Raw genomic sequence first — 17,992 nt, forward strand, 5'->3', positions numbered from 1 at the left:
ATGTCACTGACTTTACTTGCTTTCCCTTGATGTTATCCTGGAGTGAAACTACCAGTGAATACACCCTGACCTGCCATCTGATAGGAATTACATCACTCTCTTCTGAAGTAAATATTTTGATCTGTGCAGGGGAGCCTCACATTTACAGTGCTTTGGCAAACTTCAGGATCTATCTTTGTGCTTCCCCTTGGCCCTGTACGTGTGTGCTTGTGATTCTGTGTGTTGCATCCCATGCTTAGGACCACATTCTTCAGCTGAAGAAGCACCTGGATTGAGTAACTCTAGAGTTGGTGTTGCAGAGTTTGATGAGCATTAAAAAAAAAAGATTAGAATGTAAACAAGCTGTTGGGCCAGCTCTGGAGCAGGTGTAATCATGCTGTTGGTTAACTTCAGAGGAGATACATCCCTCAACACTGCTTGAAATCAGGATCATTGCCTGGACAGCAAGACTTACAAGACAAGTTTGCATGGCACATTGCCATGTAAATCTTCCATTGCAGGAATTAGTGAGTTATCCTGGCTCATATGCTCCTCTCCCACCACATTTTCCCATGATTTGGAAAATTCCTTAGTAAACAGATATCCTGGACTGGTCCAATTTAATCTTTCTTTTGCCTGATTTACTTGGATGTGCTTTGTGTTTTGCTTTATAATTTCCCCCTTTGTTCCAGCTGCCCATCAGTTTTAGACATAATCCAAAAATCCATAGCAAATTCTTCTGTCTAGGATTGTCCTTCGTGTAATGTCAAAGAGAGGTGCCTAATCCCGGTGATTGACGTTGCAGTGCGAAGGTTGCAGGGCAGAAAGCTGGGCAGAGGCAGAGCTGCAGCCTTGCTCCCTCCCCAGTGTAAAGGCACAGCTCCATCTTGTGGGCACCTGTCCCATCTTCTTCCTCACTGCACCTTCAGGCGTGCCTGGACCTACCATCTTTGGACAACTTACTCCGGGGGAGAAGATTCAGCTCGGTGATTTACCACATGGTTTTTAAAAGCTGGATAAATATAGCTGCTATACAGCTGAAAGCAAACCCAGTGTAAATTGGTTGGATAAATTTTGTTTTAGCTTAATAGGTGGTATTAAACCCACCGTGAGTTGAATCAAAATGGTTCTCGTAACCAAGCGGATGCCTAACACAGCAAAGCCTGACTTATCTGGCACCTATTAACAACAACCTCTTATGTGGCCTCTCTAGATCACTGTGCAAGCAACCCCTGCCAAAATGGAGGGACCTGTTCTCTCACTCATAGCCATAGGATGTACCACTGTACCTGTCCTGAGGAATTCACAGGCGATGATTGTCAGCTGAGTAAGTATCTTCTTCCATGAGTGTTACAACATGAAATATGAGTAGTAAGTAAAGCTCATTAATGTTTGCTTAATTAAAAGGTAGTGCTGTTGTGATGGGAGAGACCACTGCAGCATGAACGTTTGTGTAGGTGGATCTCCAAATGGTTATGACAGACAATCCGTTCCTGACAGGACATCTGAAAATAGTTTGACTGTACAATTATAAATCCAAGTATGCTCTGATCATAGGAAACACAAAAAGCCTCTTCCCCTTCCTTTGCTATTTTAAGATTTAAATAACCCTTACATGCTTGGAAATTACTTATATCTAGTAGGTAGGGCATAAAGACATGAAAAAGCAACACAATTTCAGGTGATGCCTTATTCCTACAACTTTTCCTGTGATGTCAACTTCTTACCTGGGTAGCTGCTTCGTCTTCAGGGAAGTCAATTTAAAACGAGTTGAGTTAGGCCAAAAAGCTTTGCTTGAGTTATTTTCCAGTTTTATCATGATGTCCCTCCCAATTTGCTGCACATCAAACAAAGAGATTTTTCACTGAGGGTTTTCAGTTGTGCTTGCTGAAGTTTAATGAAGGCTTTTCATAGAAACATGGAATTGTTCAGGTTGAAAAAGACCCTTAAGTTCATTGAGTTCAACCATTAACCCTACACTGCCAAGTCCACCACTAGCCCATGTTCCCTGCAGCTCTAGACTTCTCTCCTGACATTAAACAAAGAAGCCTTTTTCAGGGGATGATGCATTGAAGTGGCACTGACATAAGTTTATACCACTGATTTGACTTTTTTTGTTTTCTGAACAAACTTTTGGAAGGGTTTAAGTAATGGTGATGCTGTCATGCTTTAGGAGAAAGCCACCTCTGTCTCCAGGTCCTTGGAGCTGCTGCTCTAGTGGCTCAATGCCTCCACACTGTGGAGGCTGGCTTGTTTGAGAAGCACTGCCAACAAACACGCATCTGCTCAGCAGGAAAGAAGGGATGAACAAGGAATGATGGAGATCGTGCTGCTGTTTCTTGCAAGGAATAACATCTGAAAGCTTGTGTTGTTTGTAAAACTTTGTTTCAGAGAAATGTTTTGACAACAGTCTCTATGTGTACTTTGATGTGGGCGTGAGCTGGTTAAGAGTCCAACACGGAGTTGTGGAGCAGTGCATTTGTGTGAACGGCCAGACCGAGTGCGAGCGTGTTGAACACAAAAGTAAGGCCTATTTTGTGTTACAGCTTTAAGCCTGCATGGTGTTATACACCGTAAAGCTGCTCTTGCAGCTCACATACCCTCCCTAAAAGAGAACATTTTAGCTTTCCTTTCCATGTGTGAGCACTAATACTGATCCAGGAAATCACTTCAATATGTCCATCGTTATCCAAGGAAGCAATTATATGCATTATGGTGAATTTTAGGGACACACCTCAGGATTTTCTTTGAGAGGGCTGTAATCCCGATCTGCAGCATTGCAAGAATATGCAACATATTATACAGTAAAAGTGGTAACATTTCTCCTCCAAAGCTGTAACATCCTTGAGAGGCACGCCCTGCTCTGTCTTCCTCTGCGCACCCACAATCCCTTAGTTTTGCTGTTTTGACTCTGTGTTTCTTCTCAAGTCTATTCCCTTGAGTTGCTACCATGTAAAGTTAACCTGCCTCCAGGATCCCATAAAACCTGCACTGACCCCAGAGTCCGCATGATTTTCGGCCAAATGTACCCATTCCTGGCCAGGGTTATGCTCAGGTTATTAAGCCTCCTCCTTGTTTTGGGGCTGCCAGGTACTCAACCCAGCTGGCCAGGCACAGGGCGTGCACTTGGGGTTGTCTCTTACCTGATGAAGCCAGCACAGCACCTTCCATTTGGAAGGAGAGATGTTGCAAGGCAAACCATATGCCTCACCTTTATATGTGCTCTGGTATGGCTATTCTGTTACTCAGTCTGGCTGACTTTTACCCTGCCCAGACTCCCAAGTAACTTGCAGTATAACTTACAGTACAGACAAGCTTCATAAAAGCCCTTTGAAATAGGTAGGTGCTTTTATTCCCACCAACTGGAAACTAAAGTATGGAGAGTCGGTGGCTTTCTAGGACATCAGGAGTCCATGGGATAGTTGCAAAATTTGATAGGACTTAATATTCCCAATCACAGATCTTAAATATTTAACTGAGCTACCTACTAGATATGTTATTGTGAGTTTTAATACAGCTTAGGGGCAAGCCGGGAATTGGCAGAACCCGCTGTAGAGAAAAAAGTGTTAATACCATCACCACTAGTAATAATAATCACCACCCCCATTTTACCTATTGTTCATTAATAATATTTTTCAATAGCTGACATCATCCAATAGCAGTAAAAACAACAAGACAGACCTTAGTGGGCAGAAACCAGCCGAATTTCCTTTAATTTATATTAAATGTAGGTCTGAGATGAGTAAAAAAGGATAAACTTCCCAAAAATGTGTATGCACAGAGAAGATGTACTGAAGTAAAATTAAATGGACTGATTCTCTTGAATAATTTGTACCTTTGCTTTGATCTTTGGTTTCTGCTTGTAGGCTGTGTTCATGACCCTTGCATGAATGGTGGAGAGTGTAAAATGGTTACCTCCAGTGGGAAAATAGTTTGTGACTGCAAAGAAAATTATAGGGGAAAGTACTGCAATATTGGTGAGTATACCAACCTACTGGCAGATGGAATATGGTGTTTTCATCTGGGTGTGAAGCTGGTGGGTTTTGCCTCTGTGCTGTATTCTGCATTTGAGGACATTTCTTGTAACAACTGAAGAGTCACACAGAACAAGGGTCTTATGTATTTCTGCAGTGTAAAACATAACACACACTGCACCGCTGAGACTCTGTTTCTAAAAATATGTGTTCATGTCCTTAACTTTATAGAAAATCAATCAGAGAAATTTTAATTCAGTTACTTATGCCCATATGGTAAGTGCTTGCTTCCATTTTGCAGGATCAGTCACAGAGTTGTAGTCTAGAGCAACTGCCTCCCCACAGATCCACGCATCCCCTCATAAAACTGGAATTTATGCTTTGACAAAATCTAGCAGCTGACTGTGTTTGGTAGCTCTACATTACTGTGGGAAGTAGACAAATAGCAAATGCACACCCTTTGAGTTACCTTGAACTTTAATAGCATATTCAGCCCAGTACAGCTTACATAAACCCCCTGCTTGCTCTGGTGGGTCAGGGCAGAGAAATCTGCATTTTGGTGTCTATGTGTTAGTTCTGTTTTGCTTATTAGAAGCTCCACAGTTTTTGATATAACATTCCTCCAGAAGACTTAACATTTATCTGTGCAGGAGTTAAATCTGCTTGTAAAGCTTGTTTGCATACTAAATCCTCAAGTTATATCAGTGGCTGTGTCTTTCTGAGTGCATAAATCCCATGGCTCATCAAAATTGAAGACGTGACTCCCAGCGGCTATGGTGGCACCTATTCGGTCCAAATAGGTAGGGAGGTAAAAAAACATAGTAATGAACACTGCAATTGGTATCTGGTGTTCTTTTTGTTATTCTGATAGTTAACAAATTGTGCAGCTAACTATTCAAGCTGGAAAAAAAAAAATCCATTTGGGAGACCAGCATTACAGCTGGAATAACAAAAAACAGGAGTGAAATGGCAAATTGGATGGTGTGTGAACCGGTCCTGAACCTTCACTCGCAAGGTACCTGATGAATCATGCAAAATGGGTTTGTGACTCTTTTAAGTTCTTCATAAGGAGCACTATTTTATCTGGGGCCTGGATTATAAACATCAGGATGACAGTGTTATAGCTGTAATACCGGTTTCTGTCTGACTAGCTTAGAACAAGAAATAAGCAGGTGCTCTTTGATTACTTGAAAATAATAAAGCAAACATTTGATTTGCTAAACAAATGGCTTTGGATGCTTACAATCCATCTGTGTTCAGCTGCCTAACACTCCCACACAAAATGGGAACTGAAGGAGTGTGTTTATGTGTCAGGGCCTTGGAAACAAGTTTTAAAAATGAAAAAAGCCCTCTTTGCCAGGATTTAGTCATTCTAGATTCACGCAAATGAACTAGTGCTTGGGTCTCTGGTATCATCACACTAGGACAATGGCATTCCAGTGCAACCACTTGGAGCTTCTACTCTCAGAGCACACAGAACTGATTTTTAAATATGTGTTGCATTAAGTTTTTGTTTAACCCTTCAATTTGATGCTGTGAGCACAGTTGGCTTTCTTTCTTTCTTTCCTTCTTACCAACTTCTATAGTTTCTAGAGTTTCCCTTGTTTAAAATTTACCCTTTAGTCTAAATAGCTTGTGTTTATAATGCTTGATTCAGAGAAAGGTACAGTGTCTCCTAAATGTACTTTATTCTGAATTATTCAGTTATAGAGGCAACCTTAAGCCCAAGATGTGATGCTAGAATGTCTTATTTTGTTTTATTTTTATTAAAAAAAAAAAAGAAATCAATTTAATTTAATAAACAGTAAGTCTCCCAAACTGTTATTGAGCTGTTATGTGTTTGAGGTCTCTCTGATGTCCTCTGCCCTCAACTTATACAAAGAATAACCAGTCTTGATATGGAAATTAGCTGGAAAATCAGCTAATTTATCCTAACATTTTACTCACAAATATTAATAAACAATGTACCATTCTGAGGCAGATCACAAGTCCAAGTAATACTGTAACTCAAGCACTGTCAAAGTAGATAGAGGAGTAAAGAAAGTAGCAGGAAATTACTGAGAAATACTTCTCCCAGTTGAGAATTTTCTTAGCACATGCTTGGACCATCATACCTGATAGACTTTTACCTGTTTTCCATGAATTTGTCGAAACTCTTTAGAACTCCTTTATGCTTTTCCCTTTCACAGCATGCCATGTCAAGAAGTTCCAGAATTTAAATAGATGTGATGAGAAGCAGTATTTTCTATTGTTAACTAAAAAAATACTGCCTGATAATTTCATTCTTCCCCTTTGAACAGTGAATAATGGAATAATCATAACTTTTGTGATTTTAAGGATATCTATTTATCTGTCCATTACTTTTTTTTGGACTACAGGGTACCTGTCAGCACTTAAAAATTATCTTTTTACTGATCTTAAAATTTTCTTGCAAACAATCATTATACATACGTGTGTGTACATATATATGTATGTATATATATAATATATGTATTGCCAAGCCATTATCATAAATGACCACACAGCTACTGGAAAAGGATGAACTAACTTAAAAATAAGGAAGGTGATAAAAGCAACATAGGAGATATCCATAACAAAGGAGATTGATATACAAAAGACAGTTTCTAATATAGATTTCTATTCTTTATGGTAATACATTATTTTCTTGCCCATAAAGAAGAAACTTTCATTACTAAAGAAAGAACTGCCATTTAAAAAAAATTGTTCTGAGACAGTTTATATGCATAAGATTTTAGCAAGGTTTAATTTCAAAGGAAATTAGATACCTCATCAAAAAATCTCTCCCCAAACAGATGCTGTTTAAAATTTTTCTGGAATCCATGTTTAATTAAGTTTAATTCATAATAATTGCTCTTAAATATGCACCTATTTTCAGATATAAGGATTTTGTATTAAAAAAGAGTAGCTTCATTCTCTCTGGAAACAGAGCTCTTCTTGAGAGAGCTCTGAATCCAGGCTTTAGGTTAAGATGCAGAATTAATTATCCAACCATGAGTAGCAATGGTTGTCTCATTGTACAGAGAAAGTAATAAAAAGGGCCCAGGCCCAGGCAGTTTGGCAGTGTTAAATGTGAGCAACAAGTGAAACCTGAGGATGATGTGAGCGGGATATTTTGTGCTTGGCCCAAGTTGATGTAGGGAGTGGAGGGGGAATTTTTATGGAGATGTTTATCTTCAGAATATTTAACTTCATTGGAGGTGATAACTGATGGCAAATAGTTATAAACACGTAATTTTAAAATTACTTTGACACTTTGTGTTTCTTTGAACAGATGGGAGCCATAATGGAGACGTTGGGTGAACACAGAGGGATACTCAGCTAAAGAAAGAGGAGGAGTTATTTGGCCAGAGGACAGATAATTCATTATAATAAGATTTATGGAGAAGTTAAAGGGAGATGAAGGGTAAAGGAAGGAGATGAGGGACTTTTTTTCGAGGGATTAGTGCTTTTTGGTTTCTGTGGTTGAAACCCTACCACTGCATTCACACTATTTGCCTCAGTTGATATGTGAGTAGAAATTAATATGTATTTTGCCCAATTTCCACGTAAAATCACTTTCTTCTCCTTACCATTGCTTTGTTCCTGCTTTTTTGGGTGTGGGTTTTCAGTAAATTTGGGGTACTTAACTTGTATTTTAAATTTGCTCTTGATTTATTGGAGGATATGTTAGTGGGATACCTTTATCCTGTTTACTTAGTTGTCAAGTCTTTTCCTGAAACTTCTGGTGTCTTTGAGTGGCTTTGTTGTGTTACTGTTTATCAGAGGAATAGCTGGTACAGATATGTGGGGTTTTATACCACATATTTCGGTGGTTTGTCAGCTTTCAACTGGATTTTTACAGTGTAGGATTACCTTAATCACTGGGTGGTACATTGCTCTTGATGGCTATCTAGGGTTTATTTATGGCTCATTTGTTGTATCAGGACTCAGCTACAGTTCAGGGTGTGTTCTTGTGACACATAATTTTGAAAATTAGGTAGCCGTGTACTAAGTGGCAGATTTCGGTGCTTTTCATGATTAAACTAATGAAGAAGTAGAAAGCAGCACATAGAAAGCCTGTCTCACATGGAAAGCCTGTTTGGATTTGTGCAGCTGTGGTTGTGGGTTACAGTAGTTTTGAGAGCATCGTGAGGACTGCACAGAGGATCATATGTTTTGAGTTTTCTTTGGACTGAGGTTTAGGCAGCAACACTGATTTTGACAGTATTTTGGTCATGATGAACTGTGAAGTAGGTAAAAGTATTTTTGAAACCTCTTTATGTTTTCTAGTGCTATTGTTGTGTCTTTTTTGTTTGTTTGTTTTGTTTTGTTTTGTTTTTTCCCCCCTCATTAGGCTGTGGGTACTGGAATTAGAGTGGCACCATAGCTTTAAAGAAAGTATGAGTTGGAATGCTAATTGTGGAAGGCTTATGGTTATGTAAGGAGATGTGGTGTATGTCAGATGTAGGTTGAAGATTCTCAGAAAAGGAAGATGACAGAATAGCTGAGTATATAATTAAATACAGGAAAAAAACCTTCTTGGCCACATCTTTGGGGGTTAAACTGGGGGAGTGTGAGGTAATAGAATTAGTAAAAATGACAGCAAACCCACCTTTTCAGTGGTTCTTTTACTGAAATAGAGTATTTGCAGTTTTCTACTAAAAAAGGTACTTTAGTAAAGGAAATTCAGCTCTGGAGGCTGGAAGGAAAGTTTTAAAACTTTTTCTTCTTCTCAAGACAGATGATAATACATCTTAACTTTTTGTTTTATATTTACCATCTGCTAGAATGTTTTTTGGACTCGTGTTTAATTTTTTATCTTCTAGGATCAGAAGAGGTAAAAAAAAAAAAGAAATAGGGTGAAATATAATAATGAGGTCTGTTGGCTCACAATGATAAGTGTGTCTTCAACCAGTCAGCCAGTTCCCCCCTGAACTTGGACAAATACACGTGTGACTAAGACTTGAAGAGGATTTCTAAGTGGGGCTCAGATGATGGTTGTTGCTTGCATGTATGAAGAACTGGGACTAGTAATAAAACTAGCCTGAAAAAAGAATGATGTTATTATGGAGCAGCAGATAAAAAAGCACAGTTATGCCTGGATATAGCTTGGAGAGGTGATTATTTTATTTACAGAGGTAAAGTTTTATGGGTCCCCTGGGAAGATGCATGAGGGGAAGGCATGGATTAATAATGCAAGGATAATGAAGAGAAAGCCCAGGGCACCACTACAGAAATAGTAATGGTGGGTTGGATTTTTATTAGATTTTGAATTATTCCAAAATAATTCAAGCAATGCTGGAGTTACATGGAGAAAGAAGTTACATAGTAGACTGTCACCTCCAGTGGTAAATTGTAGGGAAGATTGGAAGATGAAGAAATAAGTGAGCATGGCATTGTCAACCAAGTACTCACCTCTGATTCACTTCACTGAGATAGTGCCAATCTAGGGAATGGTGAACAGGAGAAAACTGTGGCTTTGCAAAAAAACAACTATAAGGTGTCATTTATGCAGGTGACAGACGCGAGCAATAATAGCAAGGTTATTCTGATCTCCCATCTTTCTTTATAGGTTTGGGATAATAATAAACATTTTGGCTAATACAGAATAAAGCATAAATGAAGAAGGCAGCACTGTTTGCATGGAGGTTATGGGTTAGTCATTTACATTTGACACCTTGGCAAATGTGGGCTAAAGAGGAGATAATGAGCTATACCGGCTGCAAGCTTAGAGCAAGGATTAACTCTGGAAGGACTGAGTAAAAAGGCAAATCCCAAGGAAGAGACAAAAATTTCTTGAGAAAGAGTCTATACTATTTCCAGATAGGAGTAGGTTTGAGATTAACAGAGGACTTCTTTATTTTCACAAAGAAATGTATTTTCCAGATATTAGTGGGCAATAGGTTTTCTTTGGTGCCCTCTGTGCTCCTAGAGTGGTACCTTTTTAGAATCCAAGTCTTTGTGTAGTCCTGGTATAAACTAATATGATTAATATCAGCAGCTGCTAATATGAAGCAGCTGCTCCATCCTTATTCTTGTGATTGAGTGCCTGACTTGGCAGCGGTATTAGTTACTGCGTGCTGGTTAATTCAAAGCCATAAGGATGTTTTTAATCCTATTTTTGCTTTATTTGAGACATGGCAGTGGTACCAGTTCATTATGTTTTATTCTCTTGCAGTGCGAGGGGACTGAAATCTCTTAATCCACGCAATCTGTTTTCCTGTATAATTGCCAGTTAGGAAGATGGTTGAAGGAAACATGTGGAAGACATGGTACAGCAGCTCACAGGCTTTCAGCTCATCCTTGGATTACTGTATTGTTTGTCTTTCCCATTGCCTGCTTTCTGCCCCCAGCCCACACTGAATGCTTTTAGGGGCTCCAGAGACCACCCCACTCATTACTGCTTCTCTACAGTGCAACTGCTCATCTGCTGACCATCATTAATTACTATACAGTCTGTTTCTACTCCTGTCCAGAGACTAATTTTGGCTCATACTCTAAACACATAAGGACCTATGGGTATAGGTACAGAATGAAAACTTTCACTACGAATTAGGCACTCAGAGATCTTGAAAATCCTGTAAGATGGTTTGTGCAATAGGCTGTTTCACTGTTGAAGTAATATAGCTCTGGAATTTGCTTTTTGCTGCTCGAATTTCTTTCCCTTACCTCTTGACAACCTATTTCCTAAATACATTTCTCCTTTCAGCTCTATTTGATTGCATTCATGACTCTGTAAATCATAACTATTGTACTAGAATTGAAGATAATCAGTAGAAAAATGAAATGGAAGAGACAGTCCTTTCTCTTATCTAGAGTATTATTTTTCCAAGCTAGAAGAAAATACTGGCAGAGTTTATAGATTTCTGGATTTAAACTTTTATATTAAAGAATTCAGTTTACTCAGAAGGTAGCTTTGCACATGAGCTTGTATAAGAAACATAAATCTCTTCAATTTTAGCTCTGTTGATCTAAGCAGTTGCAAGTACAAAGGTACAGAGATACTTTGAAGAAGAAATGTCTTAAAAAATAAGTCTAGTTTCAGTAAATGAAGTATCCCATCCTTATGCTAGAATGCAACTGAAAGAGATCTTTTGTGCTATGTAAATCACTTTGTTTTCCCAGTCTTAAATCCATTCTTGTTTTATATGGTAAGTTTCTATTAGATTTAATTCATTACAAAAAGATGTCAATTTTTCCACCTTTCTGCCTAGTTTTTGGCTCAGACAGATTGTTTGTATGTGTCATAATTGGGCTACAGTTTCAGCAGGGATTCATTTCAGTGTTAGAGGTTTTACTGCTATTCAACAAACCAGAAAGTGGCACAATTATTGGAATCAATTACTTGTTATAAATCAGTGCAATCTGCTGTTGTATGAAATCATGAGCCCAAATAGAAACATTGAAATCCAGGTAAATATTATAAGTGTATGACTGAATGATACAGAAATATAGCCATATAGATTTATAGCTTCCCTTATACTTCACTTGTGGCATATCATCTTTAATTTTCAAACTCTGAAAGCTACAGAGGGGGCTGTTATTCTCGCTTTCACAGACAGGAGTGAAAGTGTGAAGCAATTTGCTTCAGGCCAGGAACAGTCCAGTCCTGAGGCTGCTGCCATGCAGTCCTCTGCCGTAATGAGACTGCCCCTAGTCATTAGACTTCACATTCTTATAATTAGAGTAAAAAAAAAAATGGCAACTGCTTTCTTCCGTGAAGTCTGTGTCCACCTGGGCACCTTCCCAGATACGTACAGAGATTTTCAGTGGCACAGGGAGATGCTGGAAGATAAACCAAATCTTCCTTTGAAAGCAGGGCTAAGTTAATGTAGATGTCTTTCAAAGCTCTCTGCGTGGTGTTTTAGTTTCATTTTACACAGGGATATTTGCCTTATCGCTTTCAGAATACCTGGCAGGGTGTGTGTCTGTGTGTGTTGTGTTTCAGTGCATTATTTAATGAAATGAGGTGCTTGCAAGAGCAATCTCTATGAATACTGGACTCCTTTCTGTCACACATTTATTGCCAGCCCAGGCTAGTGGTTAGCTGTGTGTGCAGTGGGGGAAGTGCAGCTCCCTGAAATCAAAGGCTTTCCCACCTTTCATCTCTGAGGGGATCTCACAGATACCCAGGAAAGGAGGTCAGAGAACTTCTTGGGGAATCAAGAAAAGACAGACCCTTCTGCAGGCATCTGATGAGTCCAAGCTCACACAGAAAGGAAACTTGAAATTACCTGTATAAAGGATGCCTTGAAGAGCAACATATCCTGCAGTGTTGAGGCTGTGTAAGCAATAAACTTAGGAAGAGGCATAAAATGTCATTGTTCATTGCTTTTCATCTTGAGGAAATGACATGAAGCTGAGTCAGGGCAGGTTTAGGTTAGATATCAGGAACAGGTTTTTCATTGAGAGGTTGGTTGAGCACTCCCCAGGCTCCCCAGGGAAGCAGTCACAGAATCAAGCCTGTCTGAGTTCAAGAAGTGTTTGGACAATGCTCTCAGGCACATGGTGGGATTCTTGAGTGTCCTGTGCAGGGCCAGGAGTTGGACTTGATGATCTTGCTGGGTCCCTTCCAACTCAGCGTATTCTGGGACTGTTAATAGATGAAACAGGCTTAGGTGAAAATATACATTTGTAGACGTTTAAGGAAGACTTTGGAGCAATGTGAGTGCCCTGTCTTGCAAACCAGTTGCTACCTAGTGAGTGCTGGAGTGCTCTCTCAGACCAGCACAGGCAACATAGGGCTTAGGCTCAAAGCACTCCAGCCTTTGGAGCTTCCAGCTCTGGAGCTTCCTGAGGCACTACAACAGGACTGGTCATGTGCTCCAGGAAAGCTCTGAATGGAGGATGTTCTCCTAATTCCACCACTGTTTTGCTTTAGTTTATGATTTTCTTAAAACTCTTCCATTGGGGTAATTGATATTTTAGACACCGGAGAAGACCACTTGTAAAGGCATTTGTAAGCAGGGAGGGAATGTATGTCCTTTTCCTCTTCCCCCCTCTCCTTTCCTGTCTTCAGCTTATACAGAGCAATAAAAAAGTAAATTATTCTAATATTGTATTTAATAACAGCATTACAGGTTGGTCAGGGAGAAAACAAAGCATTTCTGAGTGAAAGGGTTACTTAAAACTTTGCTGTCCCAGAATTAGGACTATCAGGGGGAAAATGTGTTTTTAATACCAGAATGAAACAGCTTATGTGTATCTGGAAGGAAAATACATTCAAAGCTGAAAAACATCAGGAAAATTGCTGATGAGATGTTTTGGGGAAAAGAAAATCTGAAAGATACATTGTTTTCCGCAGAAAGACTTCCAAAGCAAACTCCTAAAAATATTCAGGTATGTAACTACAGAACTTGAAAAAAGATCTGGAGACAAAAAGTTTGTGAAATGTTTTCAGGCAGTTTGCATTTAGAACTGGTTGTATAACTGCTATTTCAGGTTGCTGTTAATTTTAAGGCCCAAACCTGCTTTTTATTGGAAAATTAAAAGGCAAAGACTTGGTGTGACATGCTGATAAAATATGCCACCCTAACACAATTGGAATGTTTTATATGAACAATTGCAATATCTTGGATTTTAAAAATAAAACATGACAGGACAGTATTTCTAGTTTTAAATTTTAAATATTTTTTTCCCTAAAAGAAATGAAAAATAGTGATAGTGACATAGGATTTTAGATTACCTTGAATCTGCATTTGCATCAAACTTTCATAATATGAATGTTTAGGCCATTTCTACTCTTAACATAGTGATTGGCAGTAGCACAGGGAAGTGAATGAAGAAAAAAACCCCATATTATGTCCTCCATTACTTTCTTACACATAAGAAAATAAATATGTTTCAGAATTATCAGACATTGTGGAACCTATACAGATTTGGGAATGAACAATTCCCAGTCAGAGCAACTCATTAAGAACTCCTGAAAGCAGACCACCTACACACCATTTCTGACAAAGAGGGAAAAAGAGATTTTTTCAGTGCTGTAACAGCTCAAAAAAGGAAAAAAAAAGAGAATTAGAGGAAAAAGATCTATATTACTTCAATAGTTGCAAAGATTTTTTTTTGAAAACTGTCCTGAATTATAGGTGTTATAATGTATTAGGTTTGCATATACTTCTCATGGCCTTAGTTACATAATGAGGAACCCATTAATGAGAGCTATTGTGGGTGCCGGGGTGTTACTGCCAACCAGGTTGCTGGAGCACAGAGCAATGGAAAGCCACTAATGAAACAACTGTGTTAACTCAGAAGCTTCTCCACGAGACATGAGATTAAGTCATGTTATGTCTGTGCCCAAAATACTCCTTATAAAACTAAGAAGAAACAAAAAACTGTTTCAGAGAGATATTACTGTTTCTCTCAACAAGTGCAAGATGTGATCTGAACTTCTTAGTTACAGAAAGAGAACGTGAGGAATGGTTTAAAAAGGAGCCAAACTTTTCCAGTTAAAATATTCTGGCAGCTTTAGCAATGACTGGCAGACCAGATGAAACAGAGATACGTTGGATTTTAAGACTGACAAGGATGAGCACAACTTTTAAACACTATCTGCAAGACGTCCAAACTATTGGTATTGCAGAACATGGCCCTGGTTTTGCACTGAAACAGAATCTCGTTTCATCCTCAGAAATGTAGTCAACTCTAAATTGTTTCTGAATGCAATAAGTAGGGGACAAATAAAAACAGCATTTTGCACATGCATGGAAAAATGAAAGAATTTAGCATACAGCACAATGGTGGTATTTTCATGACGCTATTTCAGGCAAGGAAAGCGGCGTAACTTGCAAGTTGCCCAGAAAATAAGTGGCAGGATTACCAAGACATGGTTACTATTGCTAGTGGTACAAATGATAAACAAATTATTTTCTGTGAGCTCCTAGATTATGGTTGTTAAAATATAAGTTTGATTAAATGTTTTATTCATAGTAATTGGAATTAAGGGAATTTGGTTCAAGGATGTGGGTGGGACAAACTGTGGTCCCATCATCTCAAAAGTGTCTGCCAGGCCAAGCTAGAGAGTGAATTTTGCTAGGTGTCTGTATGCTAACTTACACTGAAGTTCTTGCACCAACCTTCTTGCCCTCTAGCTCCCAAATTTATGCCATATGCTCGCTCGTGGTTTTGAGGTCTGTCAGTACACTGATGACTTGGAAGAATAATTCACATCAGCAGTTCAGTGCTGCAATTCACTAGTTCAGTGCTGGTTATGGGCCCTGGTTCATGTGTCACCTTATTCTGTCAGAATAAAGAGATCCTTGGCAATAGCTGTCTACACTGTGTAGTATGATGGATCATCCTCACACTGTGTTTTTCAACAGTCAGGCAATATCACGATGTTATATCTCTAAGTATGTTTGTAAGTTTAGAAGAAGATTCCACCAGTCTTGCAGATGTCAAGGATAAGTCACAGTGACATGGCTGGGATAAGAAACCCTCTGAAGGCTTGGTCATAATTAATCCTCTCTGTGCATTAGATGGTTTTTTGTTTCCTTTGGGATACTCTGAGCTGTTTTTTGAGGTGTAGGCTTTCTGCTCAGTGGAGCTATTTGTATACAAATGCGTCCCCATATGTTTTTCAGCCTAATGCTGGTATGTGCTGTTGATAGATCTTGGCAGCTGAGTATATAGGTCATAGAATATGTATGTGTTAGACTTATCTGAAGAAATAACCCGCATGCAGGTGACAAAGAAATGGCTTCTGAATAAGAAAATTCAACCTACTAGTTTAAATTTTTGCAAAGTAGATGTATTTGCATTATGTAGCTACATATATATAGTATGCACAGGTATAGTATATACATATATGGGTACACATGAGGCCATAATGAGTATTTTCAAAAATCAGGGCTTTTAATCACTTGCTGGCAGGGCAGGATTGTTTTCAGTACTTTTCAACACATACATCTGTATTTGAGCTGGTTGCCTTAAGCATTCTGTATTGTCATTGGAGATTCAGTAAATGTGGACAGGAGTATATGGGTTCCACCACATCTTAAAAATGTCACCTCAAACAGGCTGGATCAGTTTGGCACAAGCAATCCCTGTTTCTCTTAATTGACTAAAAAGGGAATCTCCAGCGATGAGCTCAGTTGTGTCTAAAATTAGACCAGAGGAATCTCATCCATATTGCTGACTTTGCTGCAGATTGCTGAATGAAATCTTCCATACACAGTACAAATTTTAGGTCTAATTTTCTGCCGTTCCGCCTCTTGAGTAATTATTTGTGCATGTGTAAAACGAGGTTAACTTACTACTAGTTTTAAGCAGAAGTTTTAACTGCTTGGGTTACTTCTTCTTTATTGAAAAAATCCTCATTTGATGGATTCAGTTCCTGTGCAAGGTGAAAGGCACTTCACAGAACTGGGCCTGTTGGCTCTCGTTTAGGACCTCACAGCTGTGAGGTAAGTACTGAACATGCAGTTAGCGCCAATTCCTGACCAGTCTCTCTCTCTGCCAGTTCCGAGCCATCGGTGCTACGTTGGCAATGGCACAGAGTACAGAGGCACAGCCAAGACAACCATTTCTGGGCACAGCTGCTTGCCTTGGGACTCAGACCTCCTTTACCAAGAGCTTCACGTCGACAGCCTTGGGAAAGCTGTACAGCTTGGCTTGGGGCCGTTCCCTTACTGCAGGTGAGGAAAGTTCTTGTTTGCCCCATATTTGTGCAGCAAAACGTGGATGTGTTGTGGAAAGAAGAAGGGCCAGGAATCTCAAAGCAGGTGTTTTGCCTGTCTCAGAAAATCTAGATTGAATTTAGCAGCCTGACAAGAGGGACTGTACAGAAGACAAGATCTGGTAATAGGCTAAATCAATAGCTGGGTCTGCCAAGAGAAGCTCAGGCACAAAATAATGTCGGAATTACCGAGTTCTTTTATTCTCTGGGGAATGTTTATTTTTTCAAATGAGACCATAGTGCAAAACTTTTGAAATTGTTCATTGATGACTGTCCAAAAGGAGAAAGAAATGCACTAGCTAAATTGAAATGGTTAAATTTAATTTCTAATTCTTTGCTTGTGAAAGATATATCATAAAGGAAAATATTTTCCAATGAGAAAAACTATTTGAAAATGAAAAATCAAAGTACTATATTGAAATAATATTGAGATGTGATGTCAAATTTATTTCTTGGATTTCTTACAAAGCAAAGATATTGCCAAATAAGATTTCGCAGTGCTACAATTTTGACTGAACCACATACTGATAAACTACATTTCTGCTGAAGTTTTCTGTTGAGCTATACTGAAAATAGCTTGTGCTATATAGGTTTGTGCCTTCTCCTCAGTCACCTTATGTTCCCCCTATTTCTGAGGTCTAGATGAGGTCGATTTAGAGAGAATATCTCTCATCCTGGAGATGAGCAAATGCTAAAACTGGCAAACTTTGGATGATTCTCCAAAAATCACTGGTTAATGTATAAAGTTTTGTTTGTTAGCTTGTTTTCTGCTTGTTTGTTTTTCTTCCCCCCCCCCCGCCCCCAAGTTAGACCAGTATTTCAGGAAAATCAGAATGTACTGCACTTCCTAATTTGTTTGATGATAAAAAGCACACATGCATGCTCTATCTAACACAAACTAACAATAAGCAATTCCTACCCCCTCCTTTAAACCCTCCCAAATTGCTTTCCAGGACTTGATCCTCATGCAAGCACTTCAGTATTTGATTTATGGTGTCCTAGCACAACATGGCAATTTATCTGGCACATATTTTATGCTTTGATAAAACCTGAACCCTTTGATTTACATCGTTTATGCCCAATATTCACTTTCAGATTTGAAATGCAAAGAACAAAATGGTGTAGGAGCTGGTGTGTTCATCTTCGGTAGAGCTGAGAAAAAAAGCTTTTCACTTTTTTGTCAGCTTGTTACAATTTCTGGGGATATCTCTGCTGCAGTATATAATCCTGCAGATATCTTCTTCAAATAGTCTAATTTAGAAACATTGTTGGCAGAAGATGACTCAACCTGTGTTGCTTCTTCAGTTCTGAGAATTTGAAAGTGCTCTAATCTTTTTCTGAAGAGCAGTCAGATTGAAAAAGA

General features: G+C 38.9%; 1 protein-coding gene across 1 annotated transcript in view; it reads left to right on the forward strand.

Annotated features, from left to right (window-relative positions):
• The window catches only part of HGFAC (HGF activator), a 41,840-nt gene that overhangs the window by 11,739 nt on the left and 12,109 nt on the right, over window positions 1-17,992 (forward strand). The window contains exons 5-8 of the mRNA XM_027891454.1: window positions 1,193-1,306; window positions 2,371-2,502; window positions 3,846-3,956; window positions 16,414-16,588. Of these exons, the coding sequence (XP_027747255.1) occupies window positions 1,193-1,306; window positions 2,371-2,502; window positions 3,846-3,956; window positions 16,414-16,588 (532 nt within the window). The remainder of the gene's footprint in view (window positions 1-1,192; window positions 1,307-2,370; window positions 2,503-3,845; window positions 3,957-16,413; window positions 16,589-17,992) is intronic.

Source organism: Empidonax traillii, unplaced genomic scaffold (genome assembly GCF_003031625.1).
Source record: "Empidonax traillii isolate 1590-97213 ecotype Southwest subspecies unplaced genomic scaffold, ASM303162v1 scaffold321:size1084243, whole genome shotgun sequence".
In the NCBI taxonomy this organism is placed as follows: domain Eukaryota; kingdom Metazoa; phylum Chordata; class Aves; order Passeriformes; family Tyrannidae; genus Empidonax; species Empidonax traillii.